The 20,181-nt window shown below is 36.6% G+C and overlaps 1 protein-coding gene across 4 annotated transcripts in view; it reads left to right on the top strand.

Annotated features, from left to right (window-relative positions):
- The window catches only part of LOC101736773 (dual specificity calcium/calmodulin-dependent 3',5'-cyclic nucleotide phosphodiesterase 1), a 511,722-nt gene that overhangs the window by 272,557 nt on the left and 218,984 nt on the right, over nucleotides 1–20,181 (top strand). For 2 of the 4 annotated variants that reach the window (XM_062668359.1, XM_062668358.1), the window contains exon 2: nucleotides 13,603–13,918. The exons of the other annotated variants lie outside the window; for them this stretch is intronic. In XM_062668359.1, the coding sequence (XP_062524343.1) occupies nucleotides 13,657–13,918 (262 nt within the window). In that variant the 5' untranslated portion in view covers nucleotides 13,603–13,656. The remainder of the gene's footprint in view (nucleotides 1–13,602; nucleotides 13,919–20,181) is intronic. 4 annotated transcript variants of the gene reach the window in all.

Raw genomic sequence — 20,181 nt, 5'->3', positions numbered from 1 at the left:
TGCATCCTCTTTGTCTATACATTAAATAAAATTAAAATTAGTATTAGAAATCAACTAAGAGAACGAAAGAGATCCTATTTTAATGCTAAACATACTAACAACGCCAATATAAATTGCTCATATTACGCGGTTAATTACTTACTGGTTATTTACGGTTATTTACTGGTGGTAGAACGTGTTATGAGTCTTCGCGAGTAGGTACCAGCACCCTGCTTATTTCTGCCGTGAAACAATATAATGCGTTTTGGTTTGAAGGGTAGGGCAGCCGTAGTGACTTTACTTGAGACCTTAGAACATATATCTCAAGGTGGGTGGCGCATTTACGTTGTAGATGTCTATCTATGGGCTCCAGTAACCACTTAACATCAAGTGGGCTGTGAGCTCGTCCACCCATATAAGCAATAAATAAAAGACGCCGTTCCAGAATATTCTTACTTTGGATTTTGCAACCCTCCCCCTTAAGACTATTAATAAAAATTCGAAACTTTTTTGCTTGCGTCTCTGGTACCTGCCATCTTCAGCAGTATCATCGTTTTAAACGGGTAATTTATTTATTTTTAATATATTCATTCGACGACGGTGACGGCAGATCTAAATTACATTTTAATCTACCTCCCGAGGCTCACCCGAGACTGTCTAGTATATTTGATAAAGGTCTGTAAACTTGATATGAAATTATAATTTTCATCTCAAGTTAATACGTTGGTAATTTTTAATGGATATATTATTATTATATTTTTTTCATTTACTCTATGATAGCAGAGTAAAAATGAAAGTATTAAAAAAAATCATAATTCTGACTGATTCGGTGGTGCAATAGTTAGCGCATCTCGAGGGTCGTGCGTTCAATTCCCACATCGGGTAAGCATTCGTGTGATAAACAAATTTGTTTGCACTTTGCCGGGTGTTTATTGTCTATAAGTATTTAAAAGTATATAAGTATTCTGGTACCCATAACACAGGGAATCCTAATTTGGGGCCGGATAACCGTGTGTGATTTGTCTACAGTTTTTTTTAATGATTAAAATTAAATTTAAGTCTAAATTTTAAATGGATAATTCATTATTGTTTTTACAGCATTTAGACCGATAAATTATGTACAGTTTCCTAGGAACAGGTTCATTTAGATATTCAACATTTTAATATCGCTAATCATCTTAGTTATGTTTCCGAATTCTACAAGGAGAATTGGAAAATATCGATGGAGATATTTAGGCCAAAGTTAGTCTAAACAAAATTTGAAATTCTTTTTATACATTGTACCTTTCTCCATTGTCTTACTGAGGCAAAATCGGCTATGTTAGAAAAGTATTTAAAGATAAAAATTTCAGAAGCAAGCTCTCTCTAATTAAATCCTATACTTTTGCCGTACTAATTTCAACTATGTTATATTCAGACTAAGAAGTTGAAATTTTCTCTCAAGGTATAACCGTATAAGTGTTTGAAGTATAAATATTTATTTAACTTTAATGTCATTACTTAGTATGTACTAAATTTACAGTACTTGGATGAAATGTTTTTCTAAAGTGCAAACTCGATTGCGAGTTAAATAATACCTAATAATAAATTAAACAATTAAGGGCACAATCATTTAAGACGTCATCATTAAAGTCGGTTGCTCTTGGCAGAGCAGTCGTGGTCATATGGAATTCTTGCTTGTTAAAGCCTTGATAGATGTTTTCCATAGTTTGCGAACCGTGGCCCGGCGCATGCACACGTTAAGTGGGGTTTCAGTAAGGTTTCACCGGATCTGTCCAGCGCATGGGGATTCGTCCACGAGATCTCTTAGCGTTGACCCTACCCTGAACACATATTTAAGACGTAATTAACATTAATATAGTAGTGATAATGACGTCTTTATCTTTATCATTTAGGATGAGATTGAGATTTACGTCTTAAATTGCTGTGCGTTGCAGAATCGATGTTACATTTGAAGATAAACCATAAAGTGAGAGAGATAAAGAGAAGTCAGCTAACAAGAGGCCATGCGACGTGAAAAATATTAACACAGTACATAATTCTAGGGCTAAATGTAGTTCAGTCTTGGTCTTCTAGCAGCTTACCGTTTTAAAAGACACGTAGTTGTGTCGAGCTTTTCATGGGGCGAAAGAATTAATTTCACGACCAGCGCTATCCCTTTTCTGAGTTCTATCTCAGTATAAAGATCAGACGCTTGGTTAAAATGGAGACGGGCTTATTTAATGGGCGGTGGCACCTGTCTGTGCGAGCTCATAAGACGCCCTACTACCAGTAAAATGTTCAATAGTAATTCCAATTCAATTAAAATAAAGCCAATCTTTTGTTTAATGCCCTTGTAGGCAGACGAGCATACGGCGCACCTGATGGTGAGTGGTTACCGTCGCCCATGGGCTTCAGCAATGCCAGGGGCAGAGCCAAGCCGCTGCCTACCGCTTAATACTCTCCACAAGCCTCGTTTGAAGAAGGACATGTCATAGCGCTCGAGAAACACCGTGGAGGGGAGCTAATTCCATAGCCGGATGGTACGTGGCAAAAAAGACCTCTGGAAACGCACTGTCGATGACCGCAGTGGCTCCAGGTAGTATGGATGAACTCTACTCCGGTGGCGGGCGGTGCGATGGTAAAAACGAGATGCCGGTATCATCTCGAACAATTCCTCAGAGCACTCCCCATGGAAAATACGGTACAAAATACAGAGGGAACCGAAGTCCCTCCGCAGACCCAGAGGTTGTAAACGATGGTATGTCCTGGAAAAAATCGACTAACGAGCTAGCTAAATTCACTATGATACATCACAAAACGTTTGCGCTTTATCGCGGTAACATCAAGCAGCCCTATCAGGAGCCCCGACCCCTCGCTTACAAGGAGCAGACGAAGGAACATCAGTTCCGGTTGGGTTACAACGCGATGCGAATTAGCTTGTAGCACGCGATGGCACGTACGGCGCTGACTTGTGGGGCTATTATTATAATTTAAGAACTTGTTATCGGAGGTATAGCTCGCGTTCGTCGCTTACTATAGGGTTCTCTTAAAAAAAATTAAATTCAATAAATTTATTTGGTAGTTTTCCAAAATAATTTTTTTTTTGCAAAACCTTGTATTGCAAATCAGATTTTTTTAACCCGTAAAAAACATTATCCTGGTCAGTCCTGGTTTAAGACAAAGGGACATGTTTTTTGAAACAATGATGTAGATCATATTTCATTGAATTTCTACGGTCAATTAAAATACGTAGCATTATAACATATCCAATTAATATACAGATTAGTTATATAGACAGACTAATTTCTATCATGGGGAAAAAGGGACTGCCGTCATACCATTCAGTGAAAAAACAATCTTTGGATACGGGCTTACAAAATACCCGATCCGCAGTTGTTTCGCTTCGAATTTTTCTGGATTTTGTTTATTATTTATACAACGCTATTCGTCGTGGCAATCGTTTGAGAATACGTGCTACGTACATATTTACATGGAAATATTATGTGAAATATCTAGACTTAAAAACGAAATGCTGTTACTAAAGCAAAACGCATGTTGTACTGCTGAATATTGTTACAAAAACTTATTTTACAATAAGACAAAAGGTTCAAAAGATACGGTTTTTTTGTTGTCTTCTTTTTCATGTTATTTTTTTTTTTTCTGCCGTTTAAGCTTGCTACTTAATCTTTTATCCGGTCATATTAAATATATCCGTACACGGCGTGAATAACTTGACAAGTCGACTAATATCAAATTTTAAGTTATAGCAGAATTGTCGTCCAGATTACTTGTTTTATATGGGGAATAAATGAGTAACTCGATTCTCTCACGTATTTTTGGGATATCGCACTTGTGAATTACTAAACAACTCTGTTTCCAACGAGAATATAATGACATTTAGATATATCTAAACATATTAGTGTTATTTATTTAATTAACTCAACACGTTAAGTTATTTACGCCACATAATTAAATGAACTAACAGAATACCTTTAGATGATCAATTATTCACATAGCCCATAATTGTGTTCGCGACTATACATATTCGGTTGTCAAGTTATTACCGGCATGAAAAAGCATAATAATATTCAGAAAAAAGAAAGGATAAAGATGAAGCAAAGTGCAACTTATCCAGTCGAACATATACCTACATATGATCTTCAGCAGTGCTTACCCACCCCCTATCTTAAAACTTCTGTTTCTTTTTATAAACGACCGCTATGGTCCTACAATCTCACAATCCATGATTTAGCAACTAATAAGGCTACATGTTACATGTAGGACGAAACCATCGGTGCTCGTGAAATCGCGTCGTGTCTGTGGCATTTTCTTCAGATTCAAAAGTTTTACAGGTCACATTTTATTCAGATACATATGGAGGCCAAAACAAAAATAATACGGGTGCAATGATGTTAATGTATTTACTTCATGTGTATCCAACGCTAGAAACTATTAATCACAAGTTTCTTGGATTGTGATTCACATGATGTGTGATTCGGATCATGCCTTGATTCAGAGAACCAAACAGAAAAGGCGACTTAAAATTAACTATCTATTTTAATGACTGGGTTCAACTCATAAGATCTTGTAAGATTAATAACGCATATGCCATTGTACCAATTAAGTGCGAAAATTTCCTAAATTAAGTTCGAAAAAAGAGCCATTCACGATTTAAAAAAGACAGTTCCGAAGATAAATTCTTGCGGCAAACTGTAAAATGGCTGCAATACAAAAAACCTATTGGAGAAATACGTTTCAAGATAGATTTGACAGTGAAAGCTCTTTTAAGGTAATCAACTTTCAGAAAAGGAGCAAATATAATATAGACATAACGTATATAACGTCCAGATAGAAGTTGTCTCCAAAGACATCTTGCCAGTAAGTACAGAAAAGAGAAGAATTTGGTGGATTTATTACCTATAATAGACACAGCATTTCACGATTTTTATAAAAACATAAAGACTGACAACCCACCAAAAAATGCCACGACTTAGATACTGAAGACCCTGATTTAGAGGGAAACGGAAAAGAACAGAAAGAATAATATAATAGTAATTCCAGAAGCAGAATAATTTCAGTTTCTTTTAATTAATAAAAAATAAAATTAAGTACAAGTTTTGGGTTTTAGTTCGAGATTGATCAATTCAAATGGCTTATTTATTACATCATCATTCTCCTGCCCTTCTCCCAGTCACCTGGGGTCGGCGCAACTTGTTTTCTCCTTCCATACTCCTCTCTCATATAGCTTTTCTTCGCTCACTCTTACACATATTGTCTTTCACGCAATCCATCCATTTCATCTTAGGTCTACCTCTTCCTCTATATCCTTCCACATTTATAGTTAACACTCTCTTACCAACCTCATTTTCATTTCGTCTCAGCACATTTTTTTATTGCGTAGATGGGTGGACGAGCTCACAGCCCACCTGGTGTTAAGTGGTTACTGGAGCCCATAGCCAACTACATCGTAAATGCGCCACCCACCTTGAGATATAAGTTCTAAGGTCCACATATCCATACCATCCCATCACATCCCATCCCATCTCACCATCCAACCACCATCAAATGGCTATTACATATTTATGTATTTTTTTTAAATCTCTTATGTAAACAATCTTATTACTTTTCTCGGATTTTAATAAATTGCTTAGGTGAATAAATTGACAAGTCGTCGGTGAGCAACTTGATATGTCATTTTTTTCTTGATTAAAACGTTAATTGATTATTATACTTACACTGTGTGAAAATTCCGATGAAATTACTTAAATACGCATAAAAATTATATAAAAGGATAAGAAAATAGATTTACCAATAATATGTAAACTTAAAAATGGCTGCCCTGAAAAGTATGCATTTTCGACTTGTCAATGTATTCACGCCGTGTACGGATATAGTCTGCATTATATTGTGTATTATAGTATTTTACTGTATTATAGGACGCATTCGATTGTTTTTTTATTAATTTAAGGTCCACCTATGCCGTTGGATTCCTAAATTAATTAATAAATAACTTAGCGACTCGAAAAAAAAAACAGTTTTTCTAAGCGGTTCCTATTCTTGTAAACACGTGCGCACCCAGGCTCCCAATACTACATATCTTAATAAATCATCTCCTACCGGGAATCCAACATTGTCTTTAACTAATATATTGCTTAAATTTTTTAAGGGGCTCACGGGCCACCTGGTCTATAATGACTATCGAAGCCCAAAGATATCATAATGTGAATCCCCCCTTCCACTTTGAGAAGGGTTTCAATTGTATTGTACAAATGTAGGCAGTGGCTTGGCTAACGGTAGGCAGTGGCTTGGCTCTGCCCCTGGCATTTATGACGTCAATGAGCGACGGTAACCACTCAACGTCAGGTGGGCCGTACGCTCGTCTGCCTACACGGACAATAAAAAAAAATACAATTAAAATCGACATGTAAACGTATACAGTGCATAGTTAAATAAATAAACTTTGATGTCAGGCGAGCCATCAGCTCATCTGCCTGTGTCTGTTAATAAAAAAAAAGCTAAAACAATAAATAGAAACCCAAAATGTTTGTGTACTCAATCCGAACGTTACATTTAATTTGCTAGGGATCATAAAAGTATCTGAAAAAAAATCCATTCTCAATCCATTGAGTGTGTTTCGTTTATATTTTTGTACAATCAAAAAGAGGTTTACACTCGTAAATACTCATTAAAGTCACGTGAATTTACAAATGATATAAAGAAAACTATAAAGTTTTTTTTTTGTGCTATTCTAGACCGCGCTCAGTTTTTTTTTTGGAACTCTCCTCGAGCTCTAAGTATAATTCATGGTGCACGAAATTTTGACAACATCTATAAATCATCACTTTCTTTGAGAAGTAAGTGGAACCTTTGAGTCTAGAAATTTCAATAGGCGCCATTTATAAATCAATTCTTTGACTGATATCGGTGGATACGCGAATTTTTTAAGAGTAAGAAGCTTGATGTTGAAGTGAAGAAGAAATGTTTCATATTTTTGGAACGAAGTTCCTTATGGGACGATGCGGAGAGGTACCTTAACCGGGAAAAAACGTCCGTAACGTAAGATTTTTATTAGTGATGCATACAGTGCACGGCTTAACTTTGTAATAACGTACAAAAAATAACATATTTTTTTATCATTCATTGACCACGATCTCAGAGCGTTCGTTTGCGCAATAGACTAACTCTTAAGCAAAACCGTGAATGCAGTGTACCACAATAAGTTCGCGCGTTACCGAATGACCGTGGGTTGTTGCGAAACCTCCATTTTTATTTTCTTTATACCTCGAATAGAACTTATTTTTTTTTTTTTTTATAATAAGGAACTTCGTTCCTATCCGGTGTCCCACGACACATCACACATCTTTTTTGTTTTTTTTTTTTCGCGTCGAAACAAAGCAACGGATTACCAAGTATTTTTTAAGTTTTAGGTCAGGAGAGCGATATAAACTAACTCGAGCATCCCGTTCCCAGAGGAAGCTGTTTTATTAAATATCATTATAAAGCTTATGTGACGCTTTGGAAAAATTCATTGACACTTTTCCTTGACCACGCTGGCGAAGCTGCCGCTAACAGCTAGTTTAAAATAAATTTCTAATTAAGAGCTTATGTCGTCGTCGATTCGATTAAATTTAATAAATATAAAAAATTTTCACTGCTGGTGTGAGTCTTGTGAGTCCTCTTGTGAGTCCGCGCGGGTAGGTACCACCACCCTGCCTATTTCTGCCGTGAAGCAGTAGTGCGTTTCGGTTTGAAGGGTGGGGCAGCCATTGTAACTATACTTAGGACCTTAGAACTTATATGTCAAGGTGGGTGGCGCATTTACGTTGTGTTGTCTATGGGCTCCAGTAACTACCAGTAACCATCAGGTGGAATATGAGCTCGTTCACCCATCTAAGCAATAAATAAATAAAAAAAAAAAAAAAAAAATTGTGTTTAACTTTTCACATTTACCAAACTCATCCAAGATCAAAATTGTTCGAGGTTCGTACGTGTTTAAATATTCAATTTCCACAACACGACCACTTGCGGAACTACTTCGGGTCCGTTTCGTCTTCGTATGGTAATGACGTGGCCAATCTCACGGGCTGCATTCATTTCGATGGTTCTCTCGAATTCAATGGCGCTTGTTTTGTTACTATTGGTAGACCGTATCAAATTGAGAGCTCGCTCAGGTATTTACTACAATTCTGATTATTTCTGCGTAAAACATATCCTTCAGCTTAAGCAGTAAGGCCTTGAATCATCTGAAGGTAAACGTAAGCTTACTAGCTGCTTCGTCATATGTGATCACGCTCATAAATTTCTGCAATGCCAGCACTGCAGCTAAACCAAAGAGGGCTCCTTAAAAACCCTTGTTTGAAGAAAAATATGTCCTAGCACTCGTTAAATACTCTCGTAAAAATGATGTGTTGTAAAGCACTGGGTGACCGCTTCACATATTAAGGACGTTCCCAGCTTCGGTATAGTGTCATTGCTGGATTTCATTTCAAAAAAACTGACCATTGGATCTGATTAACAGCTAACTATTAGTTACACGTAAAGTTATTGCGTTCTTTTATTAAACTAGATGATGACCGAGCTTTGCTCGTTTTTTTTTATAACGCCATCTTGTCGTGTCTTTAAAGCGGTTAGTTGCCCTCAATTAAGACAAATAGTATTATTATTCGCCAATATATGTCGGGAAGAGCTGATTATTGAAAACACGAATAAAACAATATTTTCTGAAAATAAATCGTAGATAGATCGATCTATCGTCCCCGAAACCCCCTGTATACTAAATTTTATGAAAATTATTGGAGCCGTTTCCGAGATTCAGGTTATATACATATATATTAATATACAAGAATTGCTCGTTTAAAGGTATAAGATTATAATAGCACAAGACCCATTGATTCACTCGATTAAACTCGATAACGATAAAAGAACAATTATTCTATGACTTAGTTAAGCTTTTTCAAGATATTCCTGCTTCCATGAGATACTAATAGAAATGCCCAACAAGGACTAGACTGTATATTTTAGGCAATAAAGTCGTGACGAGGCTGTCTATTATCTTCTCAGTGGGTCGTGTTTCCGATCCGGTGGTAGATTCTGCGAAGCACTGCTCTTGCTAGGGCCAGTGTTAGCGACACCTCCGGTTTGAACCCCGAGAGCTCACATACACACCTGCACGCTAAGGTAACGCTAATATAGCCTCTCAAGGCTATTAGCGTAGGTAGGGGAAAAAAGCTGTCTATAATATTTTTAGACATGCGAACAATCTTCAAAGGTGGAGAATTATCAGAATGGAGAATGATCATGTGAACTGTCTGCCCAACCCTTAATAGAATAAGATAAAAGCATAGTTCTTAAGCTAATATTGCATTTTAGTAAGTTCAAGCAATAGTTTAAATTACTTTGGATATTGAGTTTCGCAATCCGTACAACTATCACTCGCGAAACTTGTCCAAGTAGGTAGAAATCGTCTCCGTACGCTTATTCCGGCAATTCCACGCAGCCGAATGCTCAGAAGTTTGCATTACTATTGAAGTAGTCTACATTTTTAAAATAATTTTGTTTCTTAAAAATGGTGTAGAGCTTAGCAACATATCGTCTTCTCGCATTAAAACTGTATAATCTCAAAACGACTAACTTTTACCAGTTACATTATCTGTCTTTTAAAGTAAGATTATAATATTGTATTAATTTTGTTATAATTGTAGTCAAAACATAGGTAAACAAAAAAAAAACAAAAAAACTAAAGCTAAACCACGCTCTTTTGACAGTATTTATTAGACAAATACTGGTGATACCAAATGGTTCCGCATATTAATTCAATTTCGAATATTATTGGAAATTGTACACTTTTAATACGAAAAGACGATATCTCTGCTTTAATTTAGATACGATCTAAATCTGAGAAAAGAAATTTATTTAGAACTAAAATCAATAAATAGGCAAAGAAAGACAAAAGCGTTAATTGCAATTCTCTCCTCAATCTGTAAAGGCATTTTCTTATTTTCTTTCTCGTAGCTGGTGGTGAGCTTTTAATTAAAAACTTTCAGTTTCTATCAACTATTTTAAATGTATTTTTTTTAATGTAAATATCGAAATGAAGTTATTTGTTAAGTAAGTTATTTATAATACAAAAAATTGCTGCGAAACTTGATTGAAGTAATTAAGGTCGGATTTCGATCATTGGGTAGTATGAAGTATTTACCTACATATTTCAACTACTTTATTAATAAATGTGGAATATAATGTTACGTTGAGACATAAGAGGCATTTCAATATTTGTAATAGCACTTCAATTCTGAATGCACGAATGCCACCCGACAAAAATAGCTACGATACGACACCAATCACCATTTAGTGACAAACAACTTTTTTTTTTATTGCTTAGATGGGTGGGCAAAAATATCTCTATGAACACCAAGAGCAACCTAGTCCGCACACTAGAGTTTTCAATATTCATATACGGAGCAGAGACATGGACTATAAAGAAAGCTGACCGCAATCGGATTGATGCCTTCGAAATGTGGTGCTGGAGGAGGATGTTGGGTATTCCCTGGGCCGCACGCCGCACCAATGTATCCATCCTAGCTCAGCTGAAGATCCGGACTAGACTCTCCACCATTCGCCTGCGAAGGATTCTTGAATACTTTGGCCACATCGCAAGGAAAGACAGTGACAACTTGGAGAAATTGGTGGTCACTGGAAAGGTCGAGGGCAAGCGACCAAGAGGTAGGAACCCAACCCGTTGGACGGACCAGATTCGTGCAGCCCTCAATACCACAGTGCACGATGCTCTGCACTCAGCTGCAGATAGGAACAGATGGCGGTGCACTATAAAAAACAAACTGTTTCAAGGCCATGACCACGACCCTCAGTAATGAGGAAACCGACGCAAGGAGGAGGAGGGTGGACGAGCTCACAGCCCACCTGGTGTTAAGTGGTTACTGGAGCCCATAGACATTTACAACGTAAATGCGCCACCTACCATGAGATATAAGTTCTAAGGTCTCAAGTATAGTTACAACGGCTGCCCCACCCTTCAAACCGAAACGCATTACTGCTTCAGGGCAGAAATAGCCAGGGTGGTGGTACCTACCCGCGCGAACTCACAAGAGGTCCTACCACCGGTAAACTTGTCACATAATTGAAAGAGACCAAACACCCCATTTAATTATACCACATTTTATTAAGCAGAGCGCTTTGAGAAATATACATGATGTTATATTTTCGTTCTCGCAACCCAAAATTGTGTTATTAATTTGATAATTTTCCGAAATTAGCATAATTACTTTATCATTTAGTGGGTACGGTTTACAGGTGGCACGGCGTATTGCGAGTTCTTTCATGCAGGTACAGCTGTGCGTATTTCTGCAATAAAACTATCTAGCGTTCATGTTTGAAGAATGAGGTCGCTGTTATGTAATACAGTTGAATTACATTTATCTGAATATAAAGTTCTATGGACTTGTACAAAATGGAAGGTGCATTATAGTTTTCTGAACCGTCGCTACGCTTCAATCAAATTACAACTACGTGTCTAAAGAAGTTTTAACACAAAGAAAATACGTATCATAATATTTTTATGTAAATTCAATATTTTTGTAAACATTAAATTTGATAATACCTAGTACTAAGCCTTCGATTCTAACCCACTGAGTTTCTCGCCGGATATTGCCAGTGGATCCTAATTCTAATCTAGTGGTAGATTGAGCGAAGCACTGCTCTTGCTAGGGCTAGTGTTAGTATTTCTCTCTAGCTGAGCTCGTGAGCTCGCCTACCGACCTACATGTTGTACTGCTTTTAGCCTCCAAAAGCTCCTTAGGCTATCAATGATCGTTTCCAGGAATCTTTGTTTTTTTATTAACACTTCCTAACTCCTAACCGGTAACATCAGGTAGGCCGTGAGCTAGTCCACCAGTTTAAGCAATAAAAAAAGGGATGAAAGTTACAAAGACGAAAAGTATTTATGGTTCGCTAAATGATAATTATTTTTCGTTTATGTTGAGATATTTTTAAAATGAATTTCATTTGTCTCTGACTAGCCGGGAAAAAATCGATATTTTAATTACTTACTCCTCTTAAATAAAATAGTTTCTGGTACTCATCGGGATCGACAATTCGTAGTTATTAAATACTTAATTTATTTTGAATAAAAATAACATGTAAAAAATCGCTATCGGATAATAATATTAGATTTTCCGTTACCATTCACATTTCGCGATAAGAACATTTTCCTAATGATATTATATATTTGGCACAAAACAAATTAGAGATGATTCTTATCCGATGTCTGATATAAATAGAGAGCGAGATTGGATCGACAGTAACCAGCGATAAGTCATGATTCAGTAATTACTACAAGCTGATGAATGAAGTCTCGATCGAAATGCGAAGTATAACAGACATCGACTAGATACGCTGTAAAATGTAATAAGTATTACTTGCAAAGATTTCGTGTTCTTTGTTAAGATTTTTGTCTAGTAAGCACTGTGACGTTTTGCGCAAAATGCACCTTGCATTTATAATGAACAAATGCTCTAAGAATTCTCTAAAAAAAATTATTAATTAATTACTAAAACTGCTGCTATAATAAATTTAAACGGTTCCCCTAAACCTTAGAATGGTTATTTTCAATTTCAAAATGCTAACTACTTTGTTATTCTTATCCTTCGGTTCTTATTCCTGAACGTAACGTCGTTTCTATTCGTTTTATTGGCTATGGAATGAGCTTCCCTCCACGGTGTTTCCCGAGCGCTATGACATGTCCTTCTTCAAACGAGGCTTGTGGAGAGTATTATGCGGTAGGCAGCGACTCGGCTCTGCCCCTAGCATTACTAAAGTCCATGGGCGACGGTAACCACTCACCATTAGGTATGCTCGTCTGCATACAAGGGCAATAGTTAAAAAAAAATAACTAGTTGACGAGCCGATCTTACCGCAATTGATCTCTCGTCGGGTTCTATAGACACCTTACCTTACCCCCTCTATTCGGGCAGTGGGCTATCTGTTTCGCTGCACATAGGTGATGCGTTTTTTGGATCCTCTGATTATACGCTAGTGATATTTTTGAGAACAAGAGATGGGTGGACAGGAGAAGAGTCTACATCATACGTACATATATCACAGCGTTACACCGTTAGCCTTGAGTAACCGGTCATCGTTCTCATCGAACCCGTCGACGAAGGGCTCGGCGAGTAAACTAACCCACAGACACAGTCCACTGAGTTTCTGGCCGGATCTTCTCAGTAGGTCGCGTTTCCAATCCGGTGGTAGATTCTGCATAGCACTGGTATTGCTAGGGTCAGTATTAGCAACCTCGCTATTAGGTTTGAGCCTCGTGAGCTCATCTACTCGCCCGATTATGTTGACATAGCCTCTCAAGGCTATCAGCTGAAGAAGGAGAAAAAAAAACCTTTAGTAATAATTTACACAAATTACTTGTAATTAAAATGTTTGTTTCATAATAATGTTTATCGTTGAATTTGACTATTCGTGAGCACATATTATAATGGATAAAATAGATGATAATATGTAAATAAAATTTTAAATTTTGTTGTTTCTGCTCAGCATCGAGCCATCGCATTCATCCTAGCCATTTGACGTTCATAGCGTGTATCAATGTAATCAAAATCTCTTTTTATTAAATAGTTAATGATTTAATTAAGTAAGACGTATGTAAATGTTAGTGAGTGAACTATAAAAATGGACGACAAGACGGCCAAACCTGACTTATCCGGGCAGTGCGGGCAAGTTCAGTGCACCGAATCCGTAACGCCAACGGATTTGTCTTTCGAAGAGTTGAGGAATAAATTCGACACTAGCGCCACACATGCGTTGGTGAGACGGGAGATCGCATCGAAACCTTCGACGCACGGCAGCGCCACTAGACAAGTCGTCAGCGGTAAAATCTTCAAGAAGTGCAAGAGTGCCACGTTTCAGATAGATGGCGCCACGTATACAATAGGTAAGTGAGTTTTGCGGAAGCATTTAGTTCTGTTTTTCACCGCTTGTTGTAGGATGGCGCTACTTGTATGTAGATGTTGAATTTGTTTTGTACTTTTTATTAATAAGCTTTTATTACATTCAGACGTATGTATGTTTGTAACGGAATCTTTGAACATGATTTTGACCCCCTTCAAAACGTCGGATTAACTCGAAATTTGGCATACTCATTAAGGACCGATGACAATTATTTAATATTTAAAAAAAAAACGCTTTTATAGAAAATAACAATCTATTTTTTAGTTGGATTTTCTATAAAAGCGTATTTTTTTTGTTTTTTTTTACTATTATTTATTTTAATCGTGATATGTGAAATATTGCATACCAATCTAAAAAATTGTAAACATCAGATGAGCTATCTTCTTTAGATGGCCGAACAAAAAAACGGGAATTAATAAATTTCGATCTTTATTACTTTCATCTCTATAAATAATATCTCAGTCAAGTGTAATTGGCATTTCGGACAAGCTGCTTTCAGCCCGTCTCGGTACGACGCTGGATGATCCTGGATAAAATTTATAAAATGTAATCTTTTTGGTTTAAAACTGGACTTTTGACAAAAAACATGCTTTGCTAAGTATATACTCCCTTAGAAGAATTGGTACCACGAAATCGTGTTTTTGAAGTCAGAAGAATACATGTCCTGGGTGCTATAAATTGAATCAGGTTTATCGATAGCGAAAATAGGTGGTAAGCATGTGGCATTGATGATTCGACCCTACAAAAAAAAACAAAAACAGACACGCCTTTTAAGAAATTTTACTTTTTTATTTATTGCCTTTGTAGGTAGACAAGCAAATGGCCCACCTGATGGTAAGTGGTTACCGTTGCTCATGGACGTCAGAAATGCCAGGGACAGTGCCAAGCGGCTGCCTCCCGTACTTTTTTATTAACTTTCAAAGAATTTTCACAGTTCCATTAATGTAATTCGGTTTTAAAGTAAATTGTCGTTAATTCTAAAGGGCGTACGTAGAATTCGACAATAATTCAAATACATGGAGCCTATATCAACATTATAGGAGTCGGGGATTTTAGGAGTTTCTAATTGACAATGTCAATACCATGCTAATAGACTCGCGAGTAAAAGTATTTGATGTCTCACCTTATATTCAACAGCTTTGAATACCTACCGATTTTATGAAAAACTTAAGGCTTGAACAGACATTTTTCTAAAATAGTTACAATTCTTTAGAATTCTTCTCTTGTGAGTCCGCACAGGTAGGTACCACCGCCCCGCCTATTTCTGCCATGATACAGTAATGCGTTTCGGTTTGAAGGGTGGGGCAGCCGTTGTGACTATACTGAGATCTTAGAACTTATATCTCAAGGGCTCCAGTAACCACTTAACAACCAGATGGGCTGTGAACTCGTCCATCCATTTACGCAACAAAAAAGTCTCTGCTGTGTCATCATAGATTGCTCTTTGGAAGCAGAAATAGGCAGGATGGTGATATTAACCAGTGCCACTCTGTCTCCAGTAAACATATTTTATAAAAATAATATCTATATGAAGTTTCGTGATCGCAATAAGAAGTCGCTGTGGCCTAATGGATAAGACGCTCGGTGCATTCGTATCGAGCGATGCGACTGAGCCTGTAATAAAAACTGTAATAAAAATCAAACCCGCAAAAATTATAATTTCCGTAATTACAAATGGCCTCCGCGTCGGCCCAAAAACAACTTCGTTCCAAAAAAAAAAACTTTATTAACCACCCTACCTTGTCAGTACTAATCCTAATATTCCTACACTTTCACGTTGACTGACCTTTATACCGGCCCATAGTTTCAAGGTTTTCAAAACAAGGCGGGTTGAATACAGAACTGCCAACATCATGTCTCGTTAACAAGTTTAACGTGTCTTCGTTAAAACAAATGATGTTGCGAATACTTTTTGACTTTGGATTGATAAAAAAGCTTTCTTGATCATTCCAAAGTTTCTTGAATATAATCTCTTAGTATCCGAACTTGATTGTTTTAAATTCAGAATAAGAATTATTTCCACTATATTGTATGTATTAAATCGCCCGATGGTAAAAAAATTAGCGTAATTAAATTAAAATTTTAATATGAACGTTATTCAGGTTCTATTCAGATCGAAGGGTGAAAAGCTATTTGGATTAAGCGTCATTTTTGCAAGTTTAAAGGAGAGACATTTAAAGTGTAAAATTTGGAATAAATATCAAAACAAAAAAAATTCTTCACTTATTTGAATGGAGTAAACATAATTGAATTTCAATTGCAAACATCGAATTGTTATTGCTATTATCAAATAAAACAGTCCTTTAATTATAAAGACTAGAGGCCCCGCAGTAGTCGAAATTCGACTATAATTAATTGGAATTGTAAATTTGTACACTATTATGATTGTATTTTATACTTCTATAATCACAAATTTCGCCAAGACTACACTATAAAAAATATGAACAAAGACAAACAATATTTAATCTATTCTCAATTTGACAACGACGTCAAGAACAAAAGTTTGACAATAAATACCTATAGTATGCATGCGTGTGTGCGCCAAATATGTATCTAGTGTGTGTAATGTTTTCTTTATTGATTTAATGTATCTTTTATGCATTATTTTAAAATAATATTAGCATTGTGCACTTCTTCTCTATATTCTCTATAAGTGTGAGAAATTTCATACTCCTCCGTCCGCGCAATTTTCGTAAAAAGGGATACAAAGTTTTTGCTTCACGTATTAATATATAGATTAATGACGTGTATTAAGCGAAATGTCGTTGAAATCAAATAGCCTTTCACCTTTCAGCCTTTTTTTAACTAGTTATCGAAGTTTTTTTTTTCTTACCTAAGCTGATAGCATTAAGAGGCTATTTCAGCGTAACCTTAACTAGTAGGTGAGCTCACGGGGCTCAAACCGGAGTGATGCTAACACTGACCCTAGCAAGAGCAGTGCTTTGCAGAATCTACCACCGGACCGGAAACGTGACCCAATGAGATTACCGGCGAGACACTCAGTGGGCTGTGTCTATGGGTTAATTCGCTCGTCAATCCCGTCGTCACAAGCGACGGGCTCGACGAGGACGGTGACCGGTGCTTGTGGTACCTAAAAGCACCGTTAATGGATCGGGAGGATCCGCAATGACGTTTTCGTAGCTTATTGACATCCCAACGCTAGCGCAGCCTAGATCGAAGTTGCTTATTGCATTATTGCGCAACTATCATTTATACAGCACGATCGACTGCTCTGCGACAGAAATTAGCAGATATGCAATCCCTATCTGTGCTCTCAATTGGCTCTTTACCACTGAACGAACGAATGAATGAATTTCAACTGGTGGTAGGACCTCTTGTAAGTCCGCCCGGGTAGGTACCACCGCCCTGCCTATTTCTGCTGTGAAACAGTAATGCGTTTCGGTCTGAAGGGTAGGGCAGCCGTTGTAACTATACTGAGACTTTAGAACTTATATCTCAAGGTGGGTGGCGCATTTACTTTGTAGATGTCTATGGGCTCCAGTAACCACTTAACACCAGGTGGGCTGTGAGCTCGTCCATCCATCTAGGCAATAAAAAAAAAAAAAAAACTTATTATTGAAGAATTATTTACATTTAGCAAAAACTTTATAAGATCTATTCCTTTTGCAAAAGCATCAGTGGCTTAATTTGAGAAGTGCAACGTCCCTTTCGATTATGATAATATCTGATCCTCCTCAATGGTATAATTAAACATATCTTCTTACAGCCCCATAGATTATAATTATTGATGTAGATGATAAGATCGTCTGACGGACTATTTTGGCGAATGAATCCAGATGGATTTTTCCTGTCGTCGCGAGAACTAATAACGCTTTCACAAAGTATCGTCGAATTGTTTTCTCGTGCCAAGGATAAAATTAGGAGGCACGTTCGCATCTAGAGGACTTCACTTAAATTGTGACTTTTGTACAGAGCCGACGACCTAAATTGATATAAATCGAGGTTCCGAACGAAAATAGTGGTTAAATAAATTTTTATTGGAAGTGAATGTGCTTAAGTTGTTTTCTGGTTTCGGCTTTATTGAGTTTTTTTCTATTCGTCGTCGTAGTCCAGTTATATAGTGCGTATAAAAGAATAAATTAGATTTTTAATTCCGAACAACTTTGTTGAAGAATTATACAAGTCGTCGTGGCCTAAAGGATAAGACGTCCGGTGCATTCGTATCTAGCGATGCACCGGTGTTCGAATCCCGCAGGCATACCAATTTTTCTAATGAAATACGTACTTAACAAATATTCGTGATTGACTTCCACAGTGAAGCAATAACGTCATGTAATAAAAATCAAACCCGAAAAACTATAATTTGCATAATTACCAATGGTAGGACGTCTTGTGAGTCCACATAGGCAGATACCACCACCCTGCCTATTTCTGCCGTGAAGCAGTAACGCGTTTCAGTTTGAAGGGTGGGCTAACCGTTATCTATATTAAGACCTTAAAACTCATATCTCAAGTTGGGTGGCGGCATTTGCGTTGTAGATGTCTATGGGCTCCGGTGACCTTATCATCAGGTGGGCCGTGAAATACTTCACCCATAAATGCATTTAAAAAAAATGTCTTCGTGCCAGCAGACAACAATACCTTCCTGTGCAAACTCACTTCACGCTTCAGCACCAGAGCTGAATGAACTGAGTATGATATGAGTTTTTGACAGTGACAATAGCGAGAGTGCAATAATGATTGAATTGGTTAGCAAAGCCCATACAAATTAGAACGTAAATCACAATTGCAGAGCTGTTTCGACAGATACAAAATATATAGTAGGATGGAAAGTATAATAGACTATATGTATGTATACAATAGTATGGTATAGTATCTATATAATAGACTATAAGACTATAAATCAAAAATAAAATCAAAACAAAGAGTAGTCTAGTAAAACTATAGCACTAACTGAGTTGCTCTATATAGAGAAACAACATTTAAAGATATTGCTTCACCAGTTTTTATGTTTTTTTTTTTTTAATATTTGAATATTCAAAAAATGTTTTAATATTTCTAATGTTCCTTCTTCTAATGTTTCAATATTCAAAATTACCATTGATGTCACCTTTATAACATATTAATCTCTTTTAAGATTTACGTCATGAATCATATAGAGGTTACAAGTATAACTTTCCTTGCCACGTTCTGTAGTTATATGAAACGTTGAGATAATTTCTTAAACAAGACCATTGATACTAATTGTAAGCTCGTCTAACTTAACAAGTTCAAAACTATGCGAACTCGTCTATGCTATAGCGAGCTATGACGCTGTGATGTCTACAGAATCTAGTAGCGACTCAACGTCATACAAACCGCGAGCTTTATGGCAAAGTAGAGCAATAAAATTAAACTGAAAATTTCCAGCTGTGGGTGGGTTGGTATGAGAAGTCAAATCTTGTGGTTTCCGTGATCCTTACTGAGCATTCAACTCAGGAGTCAACCGTGAAAGCTACCCGCGTGAACAAAAACACATGGAGGGTTTATATCTATATATTAATACGTGAAGCAAAAACTTTGTATCCCTTTTTACGAAAATTGCGCGGGCGGAGAAGTATGAAATTTCCCACATTTATAGAGAATATAGAGAAGAAGTGCACAATGCTAATATATTTTTTATTATTTAAATAATTCATAAAAGATACATTAAATCAATAAAGAAAACATTACACATACTACCATGTATTTGACACACACGCATGCATACTATTTATTTATTGTCAAACTTTTGTTCTTGACGTCTGTGGTCAAATTGAGAATAGATTAAATATTGTTTGTCTTTATTAATGTTTGTCTATAGGTAGTCTTGGCGAAATCTGTGACTATAGAAGTATAATAAATAGTCTTTGATAATAGAGCCCTAATAATGTTCAAACTTATAATTTCAATTAATTATAGTCGAATTTCGACTACTACGGGTCCACTAGTCTAAAAAAATAGTCAAACGTAATTTTTATGTCAAATACAATGTAAACGTCCACCGAGTGGACAATGTTACTTGGTGGATTGAATGTTCGGACCTTGAATATGTGATTATGAAAGATTTCTCGGAAGCGACCTTATATCGATTCGGGTTTTTGTCCGATTTCTCCTTTTCTATGATACCCACCACTGTGAACACTATCAAGATATATGTATGTACGAAGATGAAGACTTAATATATATATATATATATTTTGAAATATTTTAATACGATCATATCGTGTTCACTAAAGAATAACAGTCTAGTTTTGAATTTATCTT

Source organism: Bombyx mori, chromosome 4 (assembly GCF_030269925.1).
Source record: "Bombyx mori chromosome 4, ASM3026992v2".
Classification (NCBI taxonomy): Eukaryota; Metazoa; Arthropoda; class Insecta; order Lepidoptera; family Bombycidae; genus Bombyx; species Bombyx mori.
Note: the sequence above shows the minus strand (reverse complement) of the source record. Positions and strands in the feature narration are given on the sequence as shown.